Consider the following 25,468-nt stretch of genomic DNA (forward strand, 5'->3'; position numbering starts at 1 on the left):
GACTTATAATCACAGCTGAGCCCAAAATTTATGTTAAGGGAGACATTTATGAGTTTTCCACATTTTATGACCTTTTTAGCCACAGTTGTTAAGTGAATCATTGCAGTTAAAGAAGTAGCATAGCTATTAAGTGAATCTGCCTTCCTCGTTGATTTTGCTTGTCAGAAGGTTTCAAAAGCTGTTCACATGATTTCGTCATAAATATGAACTGGTTGCCAAGAATCCGAATTTTGACCACATGACTACAGGGATGCTGCAACGGTTGTAAATGTGAAAAATGCTCAGAGGCCACTCTGTTCAGTGCTGTTGTACAAATAATGGAATCCAATGCATCATTTTTGAAATTATCTCAGATTATATGCATAACTATTAGACTTTTGCCACATATAGCAAAGGTAAAATAGAAGGACAGTAACTGGGTAATAATTACATTTTTAAAAATTAATGAAAAAATATCCCAAAGTGCTCTGGAGTAAAGCAAATTAATAGCTACAAAAGTCTAAATATCCCCATAAGAGAGTTAGCGGTGCTTCTCCAAAGATTATATTCTACAATCCATCAGTTCGCATGACCAGTAGATGGTACTAAAAATGAGATTTCTGTATGTCTGTGTTGCCATCTAGTAGTCATTCAGATTTTTGCAGCTCAGATCTTTTTAAGTAGTTCTATACTTGGATGATAAGAGCTTATCAGATTTGACTCCATGACAACATATCTTACTAAATCTACAGCTTTAGTTTGGGGGACAGGGGTCCCATTCAAATCTAGTCTTAATCAGAGTTCACCCAGTTGCACTAGGTAAAGCCCTAATTTTAGACTTCAATTTTTAATAGAGATGCTAAGCTACCTTAAAAGGTTGCAGTAAGGTCTGCTGAGATATATGGAAATAACTGAAATTGGTTTTTATTTCTACTGTTTTGACCTCATTTTCAACATTTCTTAGATGGCATTTTTGAGTATGCTGAAGTTGTTTGTCTTATGTATCTCTCAATAACTCTGCAGTGTCCTTGATACCTAGGCTCCCTAACTGAAAAAGTCCTGCGGGAGATGTTTCCACACAATTTTCTCTTCTGGGATTTCATCAAAACAAGAGAGATTGCAGATCCCTAGGAAAATGAGAAATTAAAAGCCAGACATTAACACACTCAATCATTTCAGTTACGGTACTTCAGCAGAAGAATCTTATGACCCACTCAATATTACTAAGCACGAATTGAAATCATTGATTGTATTAGTGTGGCCAGTGGATATTAAGGCAGGGGTCAAAACTGATGACAGGGCATTCAAGAATAAATGTCTCCCACAAAATGTCTGGAGTGGCAAAGTATTTGATTACTCAAGAGACCACTCCTATATGCATGATTCTAAATCAATGTAATTGAATATCTCCCCACTGAGAAAAACAATTCAAATAACAACAAAAAAAATCACAAGAATATAGAGATACATATTAAATCATTCTAGAGCCCAAAGCCCCATTGAAATAAAGCCATTTTCATTGTCTTCCTGAACACAAGGAAAGTAGGAGAAAATTGTACTTCTGGGTGAAATATGCTTTATTATTTATTAAATTTATACAATTGGATTAGCAATGAGCCACCTCAAGAGCTCATTGGTCTCCTGAGAACCCTAGGCATGATAACAAAGCCAGGTCTTTAGGGATTTCTGGGAAATAAGGGGTGAGGCCGATCTCACTTTTGGAGGAGGGATATTCCATAATGCCCAACTCTTGCCATCTGGCCCCCAAAGTAGAAACGCCTCTTCTCTCATTTCCTGTTCTTCCTGAATAAACTGGATATGTTGTCTCCATTGTAAAAAATAACCTTTCTTGTAGGGCTATTGCAATATACAAGCAGTATATATCTACAGAGAAAATATAAAGAAGTCCATTATTTAGGCACAGCTCTTGTACCTATATAATATACAAATAGGCTACCAATAGTCAATGCAACCTTTCGAGTTTATAACTGGGTGCCATTCTCTCTTGCTTGTATGACATAGAACCTGCACCTTCAGGAAATGCTGTAAGTTGGGAGAGTAAAATGATCCCCCAAATTACAAGGAGAGCTAGGTTTAGATAAATATTTTTCATATAGGCCTTAGCCTCTTATGAGAACTGAAACACTGACTTAAAGATGGTATTTTGCTTGCTGAGCAAAGATAAAGACAAAAAATCCTTATAACAGAGTATTGTGTGAAGTAGATGCCTTCCTAAAAGATGATACTCAATAGGATGCCCTAAGGAAGTTTCGGACTGCAGCTCCTATCATCCCAGGTCAGTAGCTAGGACTTATGGGAGATATGTTCTAAAATATCCAGAAGCAACATAGTTCATGAGAAGTGATTTTTTTCCCCCCTAATAATACTATTTTCTCCCTCCTGGGAATCCCGTCACCTCTTATGAAAGATATCCAAAACAAATCAGATGGCTGCAGTTAATTATTTTGCTTCCTCAAAAATCACTTCCTCCACCCATATGCAAACAATCAGGAATTAAAACTGATTCTGACCTGAACAAACTACAGGACAGTGATCTTGGACTTATTTTATTATCCAGAAATTGAGGGTCCAAACAAATGATTTCTAAAACACAATATCGTGAGAGTCTTTTGAAGCTGATGACTTTCCACATTACAGTCTAACCTATAATGGCTGGATTTCCAATGCCTATTCTACTACTAACGGAGCCAAAGTCTGCTTAGCTTAACATCAGCCAAGGCCAACTAGGCACTGTCATCTGCCAATAAAACTGCTCTTAAAGGTACAGCAACAGACTAAATTTGAAAAATGGCCATCTTAAAAACAAAACAAAAAATATTTTAGGGGAGGATTCCCTAAAACAGAATACTACAGCATTTAAGAAGATTAACTGTCTAATAGAAATACTCGAGCGTTTTGAATGAAAAACCAAAAAGGGGTACAAACAAAGCAAGGAGCGGGTTGCAAACCTCTTTAGCAGGTCCAGGCTTCTCAAAGTGAGGTAAAAATGGGGTTAGCCATTAGTAAACCTCAGGATTACTGAACCAAGTTCGGTTCACTGATTAGTTTATAAGTCTGCTACACAAACATGCAACCTGCATGAAATTTGTATGTGAAATATATTCCAATTTGTATTTCCTACATCCACAATAACCAAAGTGGTATAGTTCATCCCTACCGTCTTCTTCCAAGCCTCCTCTTCTCTGGTGTCCTCACCCCAAACTCACTCTTAAAAACTTCTATACCGAATCCTCTAAGCCTTGCGGGATCGGGGAATTGGGGAACTAAACTCTTAAACGTCTTAAAAAGAGTTTTAATTCCCTAATCGTGACGGACGGTTCTAGGACCCTGAAGGCGCTGCCCCTTTTACTCGTTCTCACCTTACTTTCCAGTGTGAGAATTTGCTCGCTACACCGGGAGCCGCTTTTCTGCACAGAAAGCCTTAATGGTGGGAATAAATGAATAAGCACCCAAGGATGGAAGAGAAAAGGGTTAAAAAAAAACAACAACACCTCCCAACATTTCCAAAATACCTTCCCGCTGCAATGCATCACTAAAGTCAATTTCTACATTTTTGGGATGATTAGGGGGAAGGACTTCCCGGGTCAGGGGGAAGTGGCTTCCGGGCAGCTTTGAGCCCCGGCACCTTTTTTTTTTTTAATTTGGAAATTATCCGCTGGCAGAAGCTCAAGGGAAATAGCCTGCGGCATCCTTGGGCAAAGTTGCGTTACCAGGATTCCTTATTTGAAACCATGGTCGTGAATCTTACTGGGATTGGTGTTGAGTGCACGCTGCTGGGCAGAACTTAATTTCAGCCAGGGCTCGACAAAGGTATAGTTCTTCTCTTTGGAACTGCTCCATCAGCTGTAACGCCGTAGGTGAAGGGCTTAGGTTAAAGGATCCGGTCACTTTCCGTTTTAGATCAGAGATCTCTTCCTGATAAAGACTTTTGTGCAACCTGCAAACTGGCTGGGAAAGGGAAGGAGGAAGCAAATTGAGAAAGGGTCTAAGTACTCTGCTGACATGATAAATGTGCTAGTTTAAAAAATCCACTGTTGGCTTGGAAGATAAGTTGGGAGAAGGAACTTGTCAGAGTCGTTAACATTAAGGGAAAGGTGGGATCTTGGGGTAGGAGTGATCAGAAATATTCTTCAGGAGTTCTGTACTGTTCAGGGGTTTGGTTTATTTAATCTTCCTCCTAATAATCAATGGGCGGAGCAGATAATACTCCTCCCAGCACGCAGCTTCAGTCTGGCTCTTAGACAAATATAATCTGCGTTATATTTCGGGGACTTAATTGAACGCAGCGAGCCTTGCTCCTCAATACTGTACACAGGCTTAGGGTGGAGGTACAGAGGTAAAATAAATGAAATTAAAGGCTGGTGGGCAATGATAAAATATCTTTTTGAATGCTGGATTAATTGATTTTGTATTTTAAAAAGGCAAACCCTTTCTATTGCCTACTAGATACAAACCATATTGTTTCAGTAGAGCTTATACTTAAGCAAAGGCATCTACGGTTATGGCTTTATTACATCAGTGGAAGATACGTGTTTACTACCCAGATTTATATACTGCCCCATCCCAAGACACTCTTTCTGAAACACACCCTCATATTCCATTCCACTCCAAGGATAGTTCTAGTATCTTTTGTATCTAATTGTCTTAAATCTAGATCAGGGCAGCTTGGCCTCTGTTTTATTTAATTTTGGGGGAAGTTACTTAAGAAAATATCCAAGAAGAAGGAAATGTTGAACTACATCTGTATTGTTGCCAAGAGAAATTTGATGGATGTTGTAACACATTTCCATAGAATCAGTTCTGTCCAGAGAGGCCTTTATCTTAAATTGCTTTATCATTGTAATTTAAACCTGTCCTTGAGGCAAGTCATTCGACTCCCACTTGTTTGAGTCATCTGGACAGTCTGATAACAATTGTGTCTTGCACAGTAAATAGCCCACCTCATTTTAGCCTGCTGTGAGAAATCAACCCCTGTGGTCAGTCTGATATTTGTAAGGGGGGGGGGACTGGATTGAGTTCATTATGGTTCAGTTAACTATGGCTTGTACATGAATATAATGATGTCTTTAATGTTTTATTCAGATAAACATCACTCCTAAAAGCTTTTACTAACAAATAAGCTTCAGTAAAAGTAAAACTTCTTGTGAATAGATATTTCAAATATTCATGACAGCCTGAAATCAACTAGTTATGCTTTTCCTATTGAGAAGTGTTCCATTAGATAATTTCAACCCTTTTTCTCTTTCTAGGAACATTATATTCTGTTGGTGTTACTTATATTGTTTCTGAGCGCATTCTTATTTCAGGATCAGTCTGACCCAACTGCAAGCTTATACATTTTTTTTAAAATGGAGGTGCTAGATTCTGTGGCTATAGAATGGTGCATCATATAAAAATGATGTGCATGTAAAGATAAAGATACTTATTGGGCAGACCTCTGGAAAAAGAAGGAGCCAGGCAGTCTGGATAGCTGATGGCTTGCTTTTGTGAAGTTAATGCTGTTATGGGCTGGGCTTTTGTTTGCAAGCACACCAATGGCATGCATACTAACAGTTTCCCACTGTTTGTGGGAAATCTAAAATGGGTTGTTAGACCACATGGTGCAATGAGGCCTAGTCAGTTGCACAACTCTGTTAATCTGACCATGCTCTGAGATGGGGGGTGGGATTCCTGAATAACAGGTTCAAGAAAGTGAGGGCTACAAAGGCAGGAGTCAACTAAGTCTTTGAGGAGGGGTCTTAAAAAGTATTTTTAAAAAACTGACACCAAGTAAAGCATTTGGAGTGGGCAAGCAAGCACATGCTGGACTGAACCTACAGTTTTTGGTTGGCAAAGCTGGATGAGTAGAAGACTCAAAACTAGTAAGATTTCATTTTTTTGTCTCCCCCCTTCCCTATCTATCCTGGCATTGTACTTAAACTTGAAAATATTCTTTGTCTGTTTGAAACTATTTGAAATCTTCTTCCATTAATATCTTGAGTATGCCTTAGTTAGCAAAACTGCTGTTTGGAACAATGAATTTGTTTGCAGAGAATTAGATATTGGTATGGTGGTCTAAAGTCCCTATTAAAGCAAATTGGATACTTCTAAGAGTTACTTAGATTCAGATGTATTTCAGCTTTCTAAGGATTTTGGTCCCTTTCTTCTCCATACAGCAAGCAAGGAAGATTTGGAAAAATGGATTCACTTTTAGTGAGGCATAAGCTCGTAAATCCTAAATTTACTTTTGACCAGCATTGCATGCTTAGAAAAGGCACTTTATCTTTGTTACATTTCTACTGATGGCTATTTATGATCTGTAAATTGAGATTTAATATAATTCTTAGTTTTGTCTTGCTGGTCAGCCTGAACAGAAAAGCTTCCATCCACTTGTCACAGATTATATAATAGGAATAAATCAGGTTGATATTTTAAAAATGCCACCTCCAAAAGATTCTCTTTTTTTCTTTTTTAAACATCAATCTCAGGATAATGGATAAAGCTGGCACATTTTTAATGAAGGTAGCTAAAAATACTATTACTGTATTTTTACTGTAAACATGATTGATTGCATTATATATTATTGTTAAAATGTATAATAGTTAATTCCACCATGATTTCACACCACTGAATTACCAACTAAAAAAATCTGGTCAATCCTTACGCAGTTTTTGGTACATGTTGAAAAAGTTTTGGCATTTCTTGGCTCAATACCCTGTGCACTATTCAGCCAGTAGAATTCAGAGCTGAACTAATGGCAAAGACAATACATAATTTCTTGTTTCAGTAAGCCTATATAACAAAATCTGATTTAACACAACATCTGATAAGAACTAAAATATTCCTTTTCATGTAGATAGAAGAATTTAAAAGTTTGTGTTCATAGTTTCTGATGTGGAATATGTGAAATGCTTCTATATGTTTTGGATTTCAATTTCCATCATTTCTATCAACATAGGGAAATATAACTTAAATAACTACTGAATATAAGAATAACCCCATTGGATAAAACAAGGGCCCAACTTAGTCCAGCATTTTTTTTTTATTACAGCTAGATTGCCCTGATCAGAAGCAAGATATTATCCTGCAGTTGATGTTTAGAGTCATGCTGCCCTAGAGACAAACATTGATTTTTCTAGATGGTAGAAAATGTACCTAGTCCCCCTTTCAAACTATTCAAGATATTAATCATCATCACAACTTAGAATAATCAATTTTAGGAAGGTCCAGGACAAAACATCTGGAGGATGCAAAATTTCCAGCCCACAGGCTAGTACAACAGTTTTTAACATAAACTATGATCAATTATAAATGAATTGGCCTCAAACCATAACTTATAAAAACTATGGAAAGTAACATAAAACTAATAATAGTTTAAACCATTCATTTCTGCTTCTTTATTTCCAATCAAATTTAGAATATCCTTTTCTCATTGACTGGCTTTCCTCTTTCTCTTCCATGCCATGCTTAGTTCAATTCTCGAGATATTATAACATAGAAAGTATTACATTTAATAAAATGGGAATGTAATCATTTAAAGGGGAAAGTTGAATTCTTATACAGTATGTTACAAGTATCACCAGATAATTGCAAACTGAAACATTTTAGGGTGCTTGTCAAGAAAAGATTTTGCAAAGTTTTCAATCTGAAGAAAACTATGAACCTCTGGAATATATATTTCCAGAAGAATTATATTTATTAATTTTTATCTTGCCTCTATTATCTTTTTATAAATAACTCAAGACAGTGAAGATATATAATCCTACTTCCTCCTCCTATTTTCCCAACAACAATCCTGTGAGATTAATTCAAGTGAGAGAGAATGACTAGCCCAAAGTTACGCTTTCATGTACAGCTTTTATGCCAAAGCAGAACTAGATAGAATTCATTCTCCTGTCTTCTAGGCCATGTTACTGAATTCAAATATACAAAGGATTGTAGTTTTAATAGCTGAACAGATAACTTTAATCAAAATATCCTGCTTTCTCTAGTTTAGCTAACCTGAAACTCCACACAGTCATTTTACGGTACTATTAGTTTAAATAATTTTTAATGCAGCTTGGTTAGCTTGGAAAAAGCAAAAGACATGTGAAATGTGTCATCTTATCTTTCAAATACTAGCTTTATGTATCTTTGTAACCTGCCTCTCTAGTCATATCGAGCTTTCTTTTGATGTTAATTATAGTTATACATCCTATTGGACAGTCAAGTCTGATTTGTTCTGGTAGCATGTAATTGTAAAATCTTTATGTATTGATGTCATCAATTAATATATTAAAATAGGTAGTTCTATTGTAACTGAGTTTTTTTTATAAAAAAAAACACCTGTGTTCATATTCCTGTTTGTTGTGTCATTGTCTATCCCTCTAGTTTGAGATCCAAACCACTCAAGGAATTTCTCCACTTGATACCCTTTCTAGTTGGCAGACCAGTTATTGGAAGCTTCAGCAGAAGCCTACATAAACTCCAAATCCAAATCCAAACAAAGAATGAGGAGAAAAATAGCAGCAAAGCGGAATATGGTGGCCCAGTACTTTCCGTGTCAGACACCATTCGAACAACGAGTGCAACCATTGGTGAAAATAGAAAAAGAACCAGACCCAGCAGGCTCTGATTCGTTAGGAATGTCAGAAGGCTCTGTAAAAACATATCGTATTGTACCGGTAGGAACAGGAGGAGGAGGTATCCGGCTAGTAACACCACAGCAAACCAGGAATGAACGACTAGAAGCACCTCAACGCTGGGAAATCCAAGGGCAAGAATTGCCAACTCCAGAACTTACCCCAGTCCAATCACCTGCATGGAGGAATCTGCAAGTACCAGAACTCACCTTAACAGAAGACATTGAGACCTACTTGACTACATTTGAAGATGTGGCTGAGGCCTGCAAATGGCCTCGGGAACAGTGGGTGACCCGGTTAGTGCCAGCCCTCAATGGAGCTGCCCTCCAGGCCTACAACAGCTTGGATCCCAGAGAAAGTGGAGATTATGGGAAGGTAAAAGCTGCAATCTTACGAGAAGATGCTGTCAGTCTGGAGAGGCAGAGACAGCATTTTAGGCATTTCCGTTACCAGGAGGCTGAAGGGCCCCGTGATGGTGTGTTCTCGGGCTGCAGGGTTTGCAGCATCGCTGGCTGGACAGACACGCACCAAGAACAAATTGTAGAATTGTTGATCCTAGAGCAGTTTCTGACTGTCTTGCCCGAGGAAATGCAGGAATGGGTTCAAGAATATCGTCCAAAGACCTGCATTCAGGCAGTAACCTTGGCAGAACATTTTCTTCTGAAGCAGCAAGACAATGAGAGATGGGATCAACAGGTGAGCACTTTCCAGCATGAAACCTGGGAGCTTATGTCCTAACATGCAATTAGAGTTTAAAATCACTTTTTAAAGCACCAGCTTCTACCTAGACTCATGATAGTATCCAGGAACTGGGGGGGGAAATGGATGGGGGTGGCACTACCTACCTTCAGGGAGCTAGTTGTTGCTGAAACATTCCCCGCTTTTTTTGTTTTAGTTTTTACAATTTTATTAAGTAGTGCCCAGTTCCCATGAGAAACTTTTTCTTTTGTGTATTTTTTTTTAAAAGGGTGGCTCAGTTCTGATTTACATAATAGAAATGGTCAAGTTTTACAAAGGCCATTTGAGCACCTATTTCACTGGCAAGTATTTATTTGATAACATCCCTAATGTCAAAATCACATCCCTTTCCAAAAAGGTTAATGCTATGTTTGTTTTAATAGTTTAAAAAAGGTGCTTACTTTGTTTATAATATACAACTATTCTTTAAATGTAATGAAAGTGATTTATGAAAATTCATTGCACTGAGCTCTTACTCAATTTCTGCTTTTTAAATTTTCTGTTTGTTCGCAAAGAGAAAACAACTTGAAAGTGAGGAAGCGACATGGAGCATTTATTGTCTTACATTGTTTAACCACACAAGTGTTGATGTCCCTTTCCTTCACTAGAAAAAGTGTTTCCAATCTTTAGGGCAGAGCAGCATTCTGAGAGAACCTGAATGATATAAATGAATGCCAGCCGATACAGGCAACCTTATACACTATTAAAATTCAAAGAAATAATACCAGAAGACTCTTGGAGAGATTCAAGTTTTGTTCATTTATGTCATGCAAGTGTGAATTCTAAACTACCAGAAATAAAAGACTTCATGCATTTTGCAAGGTGATAGTGACATCCAGCATCCAGCCCAGAATTGGCATTGTCTGGTTAGGATTTGGTGACTTCCAGGTTAAGTTAAAGACAGCACGTGTAAAGTGTTTTTTCCTGGATTGACACCTGTACAGTCAGAGATATATTTGAATCTATCTTACACCACTGGCTTCCCTAGTCACTAAAGGTGATTGAAGATGTTTCTCATATGTTGCTGTTTTCCTGCTTACATTCTACCTTCCCCTGATAATATTGTATCCCTCTGCTTGGTGTATTCCCTTGCCTTGAATAGTGTCTAACTGCTGTTTCAGGTGCTAGGGCCATATATGATTGATGAGTCTGTGAATTTACCAGAAAGTGAGCAAGTGGTCTCAGATACCCAGCAGGTTCTGTGCAGAGAAAATAAGGAAGAGCTGAATGAGCATGCCTCCTCAGTAGGTAAGGTTTTTTGAGACTCCAAATATCTTGGGTCAACTCTGATAATACAGTCATTTAGTTAGGGATTATGGGATTGAAAAACAGCGTATCTGAAGTGACCAAATTGGGCCAGAGAGTCACTCTGGGACTAAGAAGATCCAAGTTCAAATAATTCTTCAACCATAAACTTCTGGTCTTCTACTCTTTCTTTTCGTATTTTATTTTGCAAAATTGTTGTAGAATTACAATGGCTGCCAGGGTTGGAAATCAGTCTCTTTTTTTCTCTTTTAATCCAGCAGGTGATGAAATCCAGACTAAAAATGAGGAAGAGTATATGTTACAGGAAAGTTCAAAAAGACAGAGAAGTCGCTTTCTTCCCAATTTGCAAGCGGCTGCCTTTGCTCACCAGATACCCAACAGTCAGCTAGGTTCAAAAAAACAGCCCTTGCACAAACAAGAGGCACTTTTCCCTTGCCCTGAATGTGGGAAGAACTTCTCACGTAAATCTACCCTCACTAGACACCGGAGAGTACATACAGGGGTCAAGCCCCATCAGTGCACTGAATGTGGGAAAAGATTCTTGCACAAATTCAACCTGGTGAACCACATGAGGACCCACATGCGAGAAGAATCAAGCCGTTGTTCATTGTGTGGAAAAAATGCAAAGCGGAATTCAGGGCAAGGGAGCCAAGAGCGAAAGGCTGGGTATTGTGAATGCACAGGCAGTTTGGAACCACAGTACAGTGTGGAGCAAACAACGCAGGACATGGGCGAATCCTTTAACTGACTTGAATCCTAGGAAGAAACACAGTATAGCTGACTTGAATGTGCAAATAATTTTTTAAGAAATAATTCTAAATCAGGGAAATGTTCTGTGCCCTGGAGTCTTCTAGAAGCCAGAACCACTTTCTGATGACAAGGCAGTTATCCTGAATATTGATCAAAGCAAAAATGCCTTCAGTAGCTCAGTTCACCTGTTTGAATGTTTTGTTATTTGTTTATTTCTAAAATCATCCAGGGGAAGGGAAGGGAGAAGAGCAGCAAAGTTCTAACCTGCAATGACAATAGAAATATTTTCTTCTTGATACCACAGTCAGAAGAAAGCTAGACAATCACACAGCAAAAGCTAGTGGAAATTCACCCTCCTCAGAAATCAAAATGTGATTGACCATAGAAATGTGCAAAATGCTTCGATATCAGTACACTTTGATACCTGAATATACTGAAAGCTGTCTGATCTTTAAATGAGTTTCAAGATTGGACCTCCTTTTGTATTCTCAGAAGAGATGCTCTCACGTCAAAATGGAACATTTCAAGGATGGAATGGTCCGATCTCAAAATGTTTTGCACACTCAATTGAAGGGCCTATACTTCAATGAACTGCTCAGATAGCTGAGGCTCTGCAACTGGATACAGAATTTCTTTAGTAAATATCAATTTTACAAATGTCCTTAAACAATAAAAAAATAAATCTCGCTTTCAGGTTGATCAGTCATGTTCTTAAGTGCAAAAATGTCTTTAATTGCTCATGCATAAAAATAATATGGATGGAAGCTTATCCAGTCATATTAGCTAATGAATGATGGGTGAGATTTTTTACAAATTTGGGGAAATTTCTAGGTAATGTGTAATGGAATGTCACCTTAAAGGCCTTCAATCCAGTGCCTCTTTCGTGGAGATCTTGAAAATTGTGTATTTGAAACTGTGATAGAGGTGTTGACCTGTCAATTTTGTGTGTGTGTGTGTGTGTGTTTTTTACCTCAATAAGGGATGGTAAAATTCACAATAATATTTACGGTTCATTGGAACTTTTCTATTAGACCTTTTTGTCCTAGGATGTTTGTTTTCCTGAAAATAGAATTGTTTTCCAAAAATAATCACCAGAGTCAAGATACAACCTAGAGAATGACTTGGCTTAGCAGACACCCTGGTCAGAAATACAAGGAATTTGATTTAACTCATCTGAATTAGCTCTCTTGGAAAAGTTGGCCTCATTTCCAAGGAAATTTACAGTTTGTGTTTGTCAGACAATAGTTCTCAGCAACACATGGCAAACTTTTGAAATGGTGACTTTAAAAACTGATGTGGCTAAGAATTGAAGAATCTTGTGTTTTGAAGATGGGACAAAAATCCAATTGAGTGTACTGCAAGTAGAAGTTTTTTAATTTCATCATCTAGTTCTTTGTAAATTCCTGTCAAGCACATCGTAAGTAATTCAGGGTCTTCTAACACTACCAATTTTAATCCCTCTAACACTGTTGACATACCAAAACTGCATGTTTGGAATTTTGCAATGGTTATAGCTGCACATGTAAATGTTAGTTTTTTTAAGAGAAAAAAATGTTTTTGTAATTTTTTTATTAAAGCTTTATTTTTTTCTAGTTTGCACATTAAAAGAAGTTTAATGTTGAAATCAGAATTTATAGTTCTTCATTTCTCACAACTGGGAATTGATAATTTTATTAATTTGTAGTTCAGCCATAAACCCATAGTTCTGATTTTTAAAATGTGCTTCAGAGCAAGCTAAGCTATTAATATATTCACCATATGAAATATTTTGGGAATTGAATCACCTGCAAGCTCCAACTGAAACCACTGGCAGTGGATCTGGACATTTCACAGGACATTTCACCAGCACCAAAATGACCTGCAAAATATACACAAAAATTGGATACATGTACCTGGGAATCAATCTAAATATAATAGGGTTTATCTCTTAGTAATACATAACATACTGATGCATCAATTATTCATTTTAAAATCCAATTAGAGTTAAATTTGTTTACTGTATATCTTCACAGATATAGTATGTCTCAAACTGTTAGTGTGCAGATTTATGAGATTGTCATGGTGATTAGAAATTTAAAATGATAATTCTAACACATCTGGTTAGAAAAGAAATGGATTCTTGCTAGATTTTTTAAGAAATGGCTCTTTGCTGCTTTATACTTGAGGTAGAAAAGACTCCTTGCATCCAATCTGCTGCCAGAAATCAGCAGACCATCTCAATAATGCCCCCTGGCAATCCAAATTCTATACTGAAAGCACTGTCCACGTAACTCTTATCACTGCCTCTTAAACTAAATAAACAATTGCAGCTATGTATTACTCTATGAGGAAGAGATTGCAACCTCACACTATTAAGAAATGCATGCTTTAACAGAACTTTTCATCAGCTAAATTAGCACAGAAATAAAAACATTCCACAAAATTCAAAAACCATACATTCTTTTGTAAAACTTTGGTTGTTTATAAAATGATCTTAGTTCTATATTTTAAATCCTTGCCATAGATATGGATATCACGTGATTCCTTGAATATGCAAAACTTTCAGTAATAATATTAGTTTTTTTTTTCTTCCAATCAGTTGTGCTCATTTCTTGGAGACTGCCTTGACAAGTCCCAGGAGTTTTCTTGCCAAGGTTGTTCAGAAGTGGTTTACCACTGGCATATAATTCATAATTTTCCAATTGTTAACCTGATGCCTTAACCACTATACCAAACTGACTATTGTTCGTGAGTGTGTATTTATAAATTTATAAAGTCTAGTAAATAAAATATTCAGTATAATATTTAATCTAACATGATAGTCAGAATGGTATTATATTTGGAGTCTTGGATTGAGTCAAAGAAGATCCAAATTCCTTTATTAAATTAAATTCCTAATGAAGCTGTATAACATTATGTCAGTCCATAGCAGTTCTCATTATGTTACCATGGTTTGCGTCATGATAATTTGTTAATTATCAAAATTAAACAAAATTAAGTTAGCTTATTGTATGAATCCAGGCATTACCTCCTAACATGACCCAGCAATTAATATACCCACTCCGGACTGCAAACATCTGGATGATTAATAGATGGTTTTTAAAAAAACCACCCAACTTTTGCTGCATCTGGGTTTTTGCTCCCAGATCTGGTAGTCCTAATTTAGGTTAAATTAGAATCTCCTGGTCCCCATTAGGCAATAGAGAATGGCTAAGAAAAAAATATAGAAGCTGCTTGCCATATATTAGCATGCTCTCTAATCTTTATCATGACCATTATTCCATCCAGTTAAATGACTAATATTTTTCTCCACTAAAAGGTTTAATTTGATTGCAAGATTCTCACTGTCAAAGGTCATCAGACAAATATGATGTAATGACTAAGTAAGTATGAAAAGATAGGTCCACTACCATTTCCTCCCTGAATTTTGGAATATTTTCTCTACCCTAGGCACTTAAGTTTTCTAAATAATCCTTGACAAGTTCCTCATGAATGATAATGCCACAATCTTCTTTTGTCATTAAAAGCTGTATTGGCTTGTTAAGGACTCTCTAAAGAAGATACTTGCTAAAAAGATAAGCCTAAAGTAACAGCACCAAACACTTCATTAACATGTTATATATTCTTCCCCCATTTCTAAAAAGAGAATTGATTTAAGACTCTAAACTATTTTAACATGCCCTACAGACTGATATTGCTTAAGATCAGCCAAGGGGGAAATTCCATGCAGAGATCTGAAGGAGATCTAGTCTGAATCTATGATGGGGCTATTCAAAACTCAAAAGGTTTGAGGGAGGATGCTTACTATCTTAGATGTGCTTCCCAGACCTCGCCTTTTGAATTGTCCATTGTGGAACTATTCTTTCTGTTCTTATCACATATTTCTAGATGATATTCCCTTAGCTATCTCTGCATTTCCTCAGGCAAAACAGTCAAGAGTTGCTCCTTAATTAGAAATTCCAAGATATCTTCCTTGTAAAGGAGAATATTTGTAATTCAGGGTTGTCATGAGGAGTCCTTGGTGCTCTCTCAGCTTGCTTGTTTTCTTGCAGATATTTCATTAACCAAACTAGGTAACATCATCAGTGCTAATAAGGAGTGCTATATGCTCTCAGTTATATTCTGGTGGCTTGCCCTATCAGTGTTGGTGGTGGTGGTCTTAGAGATTATTTGGTTGGGATGTTTGCTGTTGGCTCTTTGGCAGTTTTTTGATTGAGATATTATTTACTTGATTATTGACCTGATGTTAACTTTGGAAGGAAGATTAACCTAATATCTTCCTTGGTGTGGTGTTGACTTCAATTAGAACAACTAAGTTCCCCAAAGAAGCTACATAAGTCATAGATTTCTGTTTATGGTAGTGATGGAATTGCTAGATGTCAACTGTGCCCACTCTCAAGATGGTTGTATTTTTCATCCATCATATCAGCTTTTGTATCTGTAGCTCATCATGAGCCTACTTGGTATCTGCTAAACAATGGCACAGCTGAGTCACCCACTTCACTTGTGGGCAAGCCTGCAAACTCTGACCATTTACTAAAAGATAACCAGGAAGATATCAGTATTGGCCCCAAGTTCTCACAAATATTTTCTAGTCAGGAATTTAGACTGTATTGGCCCCAAGTTCTCACAAATATTTTCTAGTCAGGAATTCAGAATGAAAAATTTTCAGATGTTTCAAAGATGTCCTGAGAGGTAATGCTGATATTAAGAACATAGCACTGAAGATGTGATTTGGATGGATAATAAAACCAAGTTTAGAGCTCAACAAAATAACACATCAATCACGAGTTATGCATCTTGTCTGCCTTTGCCTTAGATCCTGAAAACACTGAATTGCCTGATTTGAGTTAATTTATCTTTGGATAAAATCTAGGTATATATTTGAACTATCCACACTGTACATGTATGAGGGTCTCCAATTGTAGCAGAACCAGGCTAGAAGTTTTCAAGTACAGCTTTACCTCAGACAACTGGTCTTGAAAACTCAACTGGAAATAGTTCCACAGCCCAGTAGCCATTAATGGACCTATGTACCCAGTCTCCATTTCACGGAGTTGTGACTTGTGAATGGAAAGTATAAATATTTAAAGGAACTCTTCCACCCTTCTATAAAAATCAGAATTAATGGATAAAGCAAATTCTGGAATTTTCATAAAAGCATCAGAAATCAGTTGGACTACATGCACATTATAAAAAAATTACTTTCAGCAAGCTCGTACCTTTGAAAAAGCAGATATTAGGAGGAATGTATGTAGCAACATATGCAAGGCTTCATATAGAATTTATAATATCTTAATTTAGCAAAAACGTCACATCAAAATAGTACTTGAGCTGTGAACTGCAAAACAGCAAGGCAGTGAAAAAAAACAGTTGTTATTCAAAGACATTTTACATGTGCAGAAATAAATTGTTTATAGAATAATCCATCCTGCCATTTGAGTTTCTCTTCCTACAAGAGGTGAAGGATCATACTTGAAATTCCATTTGCTTTCAACATAGTACAGTCATTATAGTGGGTCTATCAGATATCAGGATCCTACTGAGTTCAAACAGGAGCTATGACAACCTAAATAATCTGAATAGATATCAGACACAGTGGACCATGAGGATTGCAGATAGCACTAGTGATATAATCACTATACTATTCACAAATATTTATTCCATTTGACCCAAGATCAAGCTGCTGCTGTTCATCTGATGAAATGACTTTAGAAACACTGTCCCAGTTCTGCTAGATTTACAGGTTTATTTTGGACCTGATAATAGGTGTGTCTGGTATACAGTAGTGGACATAAATGCAGTAAAAGATATGGGTTTTTTTTTTCATAAGAACAACCCTAAGAGATTGATTGGGTTGAGAGAACACAAGTCAAAGTTATCCAGTAGATTAAGGGAAACTAGCATCTGGGTTTCTTTGCTTATAGGCCAGTACCATAACTACTATAACATATTTTGGGTTTGGCTGTCTTGGGGCAGTGAAAGTGACAGCATTGTTGAGCATGTGCAAAGTGTAAAGACTTGCTCATACTTAACCCATGCACACAGATATATTTGCAGATTGGCCTCTTGGAACTACTATGGTACTGAAGCATTTTCCCAATCTTCAAAGATTGGGTTATTGCTTTGCATGCAATAAAAAATATTTATGCTGCAACAGTGTAAACAGGTGGGATTCAATTTTTTTTAACAACCGGTTCTGTGGACATGGCTTAGTTGGTGGGCATGGCTTGGTGGTAATGTGACTGGCTGGGCGTGGCCAACTCAACATCACTCACATCGAGGCATGCATTTCCTTGCCTGGCCTCTCGTAACTGGGGATGCTGCAACAGTCGTAAGTGTGAAAAATGGTTATAAGTTACTTTTTTCAGTGCCAGTGTAACTTTGAGTGGACACTCCACACAAGCAAAGTACTAGCAAAGGAGGGGAAAATTTCCAGAGAAGTTCCAGACACAGGAAGTCTAGTCCTGCCAAGAATGTAATAAGGGTTAATGGAGAGGCAGTTTCTGTAAGCAACACCGGAATGTTTCCTTCCTGCCTTTCTTACAGGATTAGCCACTTATTTCTTCTAACAACTGGTTCTTCAAACCGCTTAGAATGTTAACAACCGATTCTAGCGAATAGGCGCGAATCTGTAGAATCCCACCCCTGAGTGTAAATGCAGGGAATCGGATTCTCATCAATATGCTGCGATGTCAAGCTTCCCGATTCAAAGCCCTTTATATATGCCTAGAGCTACTCTCTTTCACATGTCACCTCTTAACACTGCAAAACCTTCTGCCTAATATTTGTTAATTCTCGTCTCCTCTCAGCATCACTCGGATTAATTTTTCAACATTGGCCAGGTGACGTCATTTTAAATTGATTGTTCTGCTGGAAGCTCCAGCAGGGGGAGTGCACGGTTCATCTCTTTGCTCGGCCAGACAGAGGGATCAGGGTTTATTCCCCTGAGCTCAAGCCTGTTTTCAGCTGCAACCTGGGATTGGGTGAAAGCCCGGCAAATATGGTTCTACTGATTAAAAGACAGCAGAGGGCGCACTGCAGCTGAAATGGCTGGGATCCAGGGTTCAGAGCTCTGGATCGGTCAAGCTTAGAAAAATATGCCTATCTGTATACATTTCCCTTCTAGTGTGTGCCTCATCCATCATAATATATGTATATATTGATTTACTGCATTATATATTAAATACACAGATTTGTACTTCAAACTGGGTTTCTTACCTGCAGAGACAGGTAAATAATAAAAATCATAGGTTTGGGAGAGAATCAGATTTAGTTTAGTTTACTTTGTCATTGCACCTCGTACAACAAAATCAAACACCATCTTCAGTGCACATCATTCCAGACACTCTTCTAAGTATATTAAACCAACTAGCGGTACCTGAACACACTTGTAAGTGGATCATAAGCTTCCTAATAGACAGGAAGCAGCAGGTGAAGCTAGGCAGAATCACATCTAATACCTGTACAATCAGCACAGCCCCACCCCCCAAGGCTGTGTGCTTTCGCCACTTCTCCCTATATACCAATGACTGCATCTCAAATGATCCATTTTTAGACATCTAACATCAAAAACTTCATCAAAAAAGCACAACAAAGAATGTTCTTTCTGCACCAACTCAGGAAGCTCAAACTGCCCAAGGAGTTGCTGATCCAGTTCTACAGAGGAATGATTGAGTCTGTCATCTGCATCTGTATAACTGTCTGGTTTGGTTCTGCAACCCAACAGGATAGACACAGACTACAGAGAGTAATTAGGACTGCAGAAAAACAATTACTACCCACCTGCCTTCAATTGCACGAGTCAAAACGAGGGCTGTGAAAATATTTACAGACCTCTCACATCCTGGACATAAACTGTTTCAACTCCTTCCCTCAAAACAACGCTATAGAGCACTGCACACCAGAACAACTAGACACAAGAACAGTTATTTTCCGAAAGCCATCACTCTGCTAAACAACTATTACAAAGTCTGCACTTTGCTCTTCTCATCACTTCTTATCACCCATCCCCTCCCACTTGTGATTGTAGGACTGTAACTTTGTCGCTTGTATCCTTATGATTTATATTGACTGTTTCCTAGTATGATTTGATTGCTGATTATACCCTATGCCTATCATTAAGTGTTGTACATTATGACTCTTGTTTCTTTTCTTTTTTTTGAAAACAATTTTATTGATTTTTTAAAAACAAACAAAACAAACAAAACATAAAAACATCAGCTCTCTTCCATACATATATACAAACAGTGTGTGGGTTGGTTCATCAGTTTTGTGCATTCATTTTGTAGTCTCAATTACAGTTACATTACATAATAACTCATATTATCAATCCAAACTTATATATCCTAGTATCACTATTAGAAAATCATTTGACTATAATTTTATTCATCCATACTTTATGAGATAACTATAATTTAGGTGATTTATTCTATAGCAAATCATATAATCATACCAAATCTATCCTAAAAAAACTTTATAGATATGATATCAAATAACAAAAGAAAAAGAAAAAGAAAAGATATTCCTTATTATCTAACATTCTAAATATTCTATTATTGTATTTTATCATCCAACCATTGATAGAAAAGGTCCCAAATTTTATAGAATTGTTTATCCTCTTGCTCTCTAATTTCAAATGTCAATCTACTCATCTCAGCACATTCCAATATTTTCTTAATAATTTCTTCCTGCAATGGTATTTTCTCATTTTTCTAATTTTTAGCAAATACAATCCTAGCCGCTGTTAATACATTTACAATCAGATATTTCAAGTCTTTACTGTATGTATCTGGTAAGATTCCTAATAAAAAAACCGCCAGTTTCAAATCTATGTGTTTCTTTGTCATTTTTTTCCAACCACATGCAGATTTTAGTCCAATATTTTCTAGCATCCTCACAAGTCCACCACATATGGTATTATGAGCCAGGTGTCTGATGACATTTCCAGCATTTTTCAGATTTATTCTTGAATATTCTTGCTATCCTTGTCAGGGGAAAGTGCCACCTGTAAAACATCTTATACAGATTTTCTTTATAAGCTGTTGACATTGTCATTTTATAATATTGCGACCATAGTTTTTGCCATTTCTCTAAATCAATCCCATATCCAAAATTCCTCCCCCAAACAATCATAGTTTCTTTAACTTGTTCTTCCTCTAGCTTAATTCCCAATAAATAACCATATAATTTTTTTTAATCACCTTTTCATCAGTACCTGTCAAAATCTTATCTAAATCAGTCTGTTTATCATAAATCCTGTTTTAGAATCTTCATCATACCTTGAGGGTATTTGCACATATGAAAACCAATTCATCTTTATACCTTGTTCCTCTAGATTTTGTATCGATTTAAGTTCACCCTTTTCATCCAATAGTTCCCCATATATAACTGTTCCTTCTTATAAATTATAGGATAGGAAAATGCTTCAATAGTCGATAACCAAACTGGAATTTTCAAATAACATTGTCTTTTTATCTTCTCCCAGTTTAACCACAAAGACTCCCGTATATAATGTCTTCTAAAGTAACCCTGTGTTTTAGTTCCCTTATACCATAAAAAAGCGTGCCAACCCAACAGTAAATCATGACCTTCTAGTGTCAACAATCTAGTCTTTCTTAGTGTTATCCATTCCTTGACCCACATATTTTGCAAGATGCTAGAATTAGAGGAGGTTTTGGCCTGCCTAATTGGGAGTTGTACTATGACTCTTGATTCTTAACGAATGTATCTTTTCTTGTATGTATACTGAGAGTATTTACACCGACAAATTCCTTGTGTATCCAATCAAACTTGGCCAATAAAGTATTCTATCATGACCATGAAAATAAACACAAACACACATCCTTCACACTACACATATTGAACCGAAAACCCGCAACACCACACCAACACTGCACTATACAATAGAATTCAAAAGAGCTATTGCCCTGGGATAGAAGCTATTTTTCAGCCTATTTGTGCTTGTTTTTAATATTCTGTACTGTCTGCCAGATGGTAACAGTTCAAAAAAAGAGTGCCCAGGATGAGATGAATCTTTGAGAATATTTTGAACTTTTTTAAGGCAGCGGGAGCTATAAAACTTTTCCAAAGAGGGGAGAAGCAACCAATGATCTTCTAGACAATGATGTTAATCCTCTGGAATGCTTTCCTATCTGCCACTGTACAATTGGATGGTGCAGTAAGTTAAGATACTCTCTATGGTGCAGCGGTAGAAGGTCATCAACAGTTTTTCATTCAGTTGTTGTTTTCTGAGAAGTCTCGGGTAATATAATCTCTGCTGGGCCCTTCTGACCAGTGTTGCAATGTCTGAATTTCTTCAGACTAGTAGCATCCACACAGAAGGCATTTGTTTTATTTTATTTTATTTTATTTTATTTGTCAATTGTTTACAAGATAATAAGTATAAGTGTATACATAGTTATGAATACATGAAATGGGTACATATAAGAAAAATAAAAGAAAAATAAAAGAAACAATAGGACAGGGACGGTAGGCACGTTGGTGCGCTTATGCACGCCCCCTACAGACCTCTTAGGAAAGGGGTGAGGTCAATAGTAGACAGTCTAAGGTTTTTGGGGTTTGGGGAAGAAACTACAGAGTCGGGTAGAGTATTCCAGACATTGACCACTCTGTTGCTGAAGTTGTATTTCCTGCAATCAAGCTTGGTGCGGTTAACCTTGAGTTTGTATCTGTTGTGTGCTCTTGTGTTGTTATGGTTGAAGCTGAAGTATTCATTGACAGGTAGGACATTGCAATGTATGATTTTATATACCATTCTTAAATCAGACCGAAGACGGCGTAATTCAAGGTTTTCTAGTTCTAGAATTTCAAGTCTGGTGGCATAAGGTATTCTACAAAGAGTAGAGGAGTGGAGAACTCTTCTTGTGAAATATTTCTGGACTTTCTCAATTGTGCTAATATCAGATACGTAATGTGGGTTCCAGACTGATGAGCTGTATTCGAGTATTGGTCTAGCAAATGTTTTGTATGCTCTAGTTAGTAGTGTGATATTACCAGAGAAAAAGCTACGTAAGATTAGGTTAACAACTCTTAATGCCTTTTTGGCTATGTAGTTGCAGTGGGCCCTAGCACTTAGATCATTAGAGGTGAGTATTCCAAGGTCCTTTACAGAGCTTGGATCATCAACAAGATCTTGACTATTCAGCTTGTATTTTATTTTCGGATTTTTTTTGCCAATATGTAAGACAGAGCATTTATTTGTTGAGATTTGAAGTTGCCATTTGTTTGACCATTCTGATACACAGTCAAGATCTTTTTGAAGGGTAGCAGTATTGTCTGTGGTATTGAACAGCTTTACATCATCAGCGAAAAGAACGCAGTTGCTCTTAATATGATCACAGAGGTCATTTATGTAGAGTATGAAGAGAGTTGGTCCTACACTGCCTTGGGGGACACCACTATTGACAGGTACAGAATTTGATAGGACACTCCCAATTTTGACCATTTGTTGTCTGTTTGACAGGAATGCTTCTATCCAGTTATGCAGTTGTCCAGAGATACCATAGGATTTTATTTTTAGTAGTAGTTTGTCATGTACCACTGAATCAAAGGCTTTACAGAAGTCTATGTAGATTGCATCTATTTGTTTTCAATGTTGAGATTCTTGGGCTGAATTTATGGGAACTCAGGTGATGGGCTTCTGTACTGGATTTTATGTGTACAAACGTGCATACTTAAGTGGATATACATTATTCTTTCACATGAATATTTTCAAAAGTTAGATTTGACAGCTCCAGCATTACATTTATATGAAAATCCCAGTAAACAAACATATTTTTTGCTTGTAACAAATAAGGGTTCTTACTGTTCTTACTGATGGTTTTTAAAAGTTCTTACTGTTCTTACTGATGGTTTTTAAAGTACATATTAAAATATACCCATATTTATTATATTGTTCTTTTCCTTCTTGGGTTCCTTTTAGAATAAGCAAAGTATATTAATTCATAGAAAGGCTTGCTTTAAGCAAGAATGGTATGTTGTCCCATATGGTTGCTGGTAGATACTAATTTTGTAATGCTGAGGCATCATTTCCAAGTGTATTTGATATACCTTTTTTTACCTTATATACTGTAGATACTATCTGATTCACAATCTGTTACTCGATCTGGCTAAATGCTGATTCACCATGGGTATATAGCCAGTACCTGTGATTTGGAAGATGTGGCTCCACTCTCTTTTCTTCTGCAGTACTTAAGAGTGTTGGCATCACAGAGGCACATGGATGGAGTGTTGTGCTTTTGAGAAGAACAGAGAACATTCTTTTCTTGATCACCTTAATACCCACCACGATAAGCTGCTGACCACATTCAATCCTTCTATGGCTCTGGCTTCCTGGGTTCAGGATCTACTGGATTTCCAGGCCTTGCATGTGGAGACTTCAAGCCTCAATGTGACACCAGTGATTGCACTGTACCACACTTTCTTCCCTCATGCCTATGCATATTTGGTAGCAGAGGAACCCTGGTGCCCCATGCATATTGAGCTCGATGACATGCACAATGGGTTCCTCCTAGAAGGTAGCACATGTTTCTTCCTGGTGAGCCAAAATCTGACTACTTGTAGCTACTCTGTTTCTATGGTTCTCCGGTTTCCTTGCCAGTACATATTTGCTACACGTTTTGGGGTGGAGAGGCCCTCTTTGACCTCAACCTTCTATCCAGCTCATCAAACAGAAATCAAGATATTATGTAAGAGGAATGCCAGCTATGGTATCCCTTAATTTAAGTATTATCCTATGCCATATGTACTGAACAACAACAGGTTAGTGACTACCTTAATAGTTGCCATTTTAGCACAATGAAGATAGTGGTATTATACTCTCATATAGTTCTCAGTTTGAAATAAATAAAAAAAATTGAGAGTTGGCCACCATTATAAAAGCAGGCTGGCAATGCTTATCTATGCGCTCAAAGATAATGTGGCTGTTAAGTAAACGCTAGAACTGAGGTATTGAAAATCTCCACAGCTAATGCAAAAAGGATAGGGAAGCATGTTCAGCTATAAAAACATATTTGTAGATCCATCTTATATTTCATTGGTTCTAAATAAAAAGCCTCCACATACAGGGAGGCACATATTGACATTCTAATCTATATCCAAAACCAAGTTAATTCTGGAGATCAAAGCAGAACATTCCAAAGAATATGAATGTTCTGTGATTTAGCAGAACCAGTTGAGCAATCTTTTCTTCAACATTTCTTGCCAAGATAGCTTAAATTCTCTTGCAAGGAAAGATACATTTTGCACAGATTATGCAACTGAAATGTGTGAACCCGTGTGGAATTAGATGTATCTGAAATCACTAACTGTGTTTAATTAAACAGGACCAGGCTGGTAAACCTATTATAGAGATCCATCAAAGTACTATGCAGAATGCTAAAAAGATACTTTCTAACAACTAAAAGTCATGTTCACCAGCTTCCAGGTTTTCCCACAGAAAGGCCGACATGCATTGCCTTCACATTTGATAGTTGCCAAATACAGCAAACCAATAATAATCAGTGCTTCTAAAGATGCAAGTGTGACATTACCCTACTTGGCTTATGTGATCTATAAACACCTGATAGATTTAAGGATGCAGGGATGAGCAATTAGCTATCCTTTTTATTCTCTGAAATTGTGGGACAAATTCTAACAGGAAACTGTAACAGGAAACTTTTTTATCTATGTAAACTCTGAACTCAGAAAAAAAAATTCAGTGAAAGCATTGCAGTTTTCAAATTCTGAATTCAGTATTGAAACGCATCAATAAAAATACTTTAGGAATAAAGATTCGAATGGCAGAATGTCTCCTCAGTTTTAAACAAAAGGGCCATAGGAGCACCATTTTAGCTATTTGTGTCTTGGCATATACAGGTAGTCCTTTGCTTATGGCCACAATTAAGCTCAAAATTTCTGTTGCTAAGGGAGACGTTTGTTAAAGGAATTTTGCTCCATTGTGCAATCTTTCTTGCCACCATTGTTAAGTATCACTGCAGTTAAGTTAGTAACATGATTAAGTGACTCTGTCTTCCCCATTGACTTTACTTGTCAGAAGGTTATAAAAGGGCAGATCACATGATCCCAGGACACTGCAACCATCATAAATATGAACCAATTGCCAAGCATCTGAA

The 25,468-nt window shown here is 37.0% G+C and overlaps 1 protein-coding gene, 2 long non-coding RNA genes and 1 pseudogene across 11 annotated transcripts; 2 read left to right on the top strand and 2 right to left on the bottom strand.

Moving 5' to 3' along the window:
* Positions 1–335: 335 nt before the first annotated feature.
* On the bottom strand, positions 336–3,591 carry LOC148124219 (uncharacterized). 3 transcript variants are annotated; one of them, XR_015739964.1, is made up of 4 exons: positions 3,513–3,591; positions 3,360–3,420; positions 2,511–2,583; positions 336–1,106 (listed from the first exon to the last, which is right to left on the bottom strand). It is a non-coding gene; the product is annotated as an uncharacterized LOC148124219 (long non-coding RNA). The 3 variants fall into 3 exon arrangements; XR_015739966.1 differs by lacking the exon at positions 2,511–2,583 and having other exon boundaries at positions 3,513–3,581; XR_015739965.1 differs by lacking the exons at positions 2,511–2,583; positions 3,360–3,420 and having other exon boundaries at positions 3,513–3,582.
* Positions 3,565–12,981, top strand: LOC113448510 (uncharacterized). Of its 7 annotated transcripts, none has more exons than XM_026719228.2 (5): positions 3,577–3,810; positions 5,250–5,861; positions 8,350–9,296; positions 10,460–10,586; positions 10,862–12,981. In XM_026719228.2, the coding sequence occupies exons 3-5, from the start codon at positions 8,469–8,471 to the stop codon at positions 11,350–11,352; spliced, it is 1,446 nt and encodes a 481-aa protein (XP_026575013.2). In that variant the 5' UTR covers positions 3,577–3,810; positions 5,250–5,861; positions 8,350–8,468; the 3' UTR covers positions 11,353–12,981. The 7 variants fall into 7 exon arrangements, with proteins under 7 accessions (XP_087771750.1, XP_026575013.2, XP_026575015.2 ...); XM_087915623.1 differs by having other exon boundaries at positions 3,598–3,810; positions 10,865–12,981; XM_087915624.1 differs by lacking the exon at positions 5,250–5,861 and having other exon boundaries at positions 3,565–3,810; positions 8,400–9,296; positions 10,865–12,981.
* Positions 10,582–19,207, bottom strand: LOC148124220 (uncharacterized). The gene is made up of 3 exons (XR_015739967.1): positions 19,170–19,207; positions 13,139–13,212; positions 10,582–10,879 (listed from the first exon to the last, which is right to left on the bottom strand). It is a non-coding gene; the product is annotated as an uncharacterized LOC148124220 (long non-coding RNA).
* A 3,780-nt stretch (positions 19,208–22,987) lies between these two features.
* Positions 22,988–24,080, top strand: ZSWIM9 (zinc finger SWIM-type containing 9; annotated as a pseudogene).
* The last annotated feature ends 1,388 nt before the right edge of the window (positions 24,081–25,468 follow it).

The sequence above is a fragment of the Pseudonaja textilis genome, chromosome Z, assembly GCF_049901715.1.
Source record: "Pseudonaja textilis isolate UNSWEBS1 chromosome Z, rPseTex1.2, whole genome shotgun sequence".
NCBI lineage: Eukaryota > Metazoa > Chordata > Lepidosauria > Squamata > Elapidae > Pseudonaja > Pseudonaja textilis.

Coding starts and splice junctions, on each gene's coding strand:
- LOC113448510 (XM_026719228.2), top strand. CDS start 8,469: ATGAGGAGAAAAATAGCAGCAAAGCGGAATATGGTGGCCCAGTACTTT. Junction 9,297..10,459: donor ATGAGAGATGGGATCAACAG/GTGAGCACTTTC, acceptor CTGCTGTTTCAG/GTGCTAGGGCCATATATGAT. Junction 10,587..10,861: donor TGAGCATGCCTCCTCAGTAG/GTAAGGTTTTTT, acceptor CTTTTAATCCAG/CAGGTGATGAAATCCAGACT.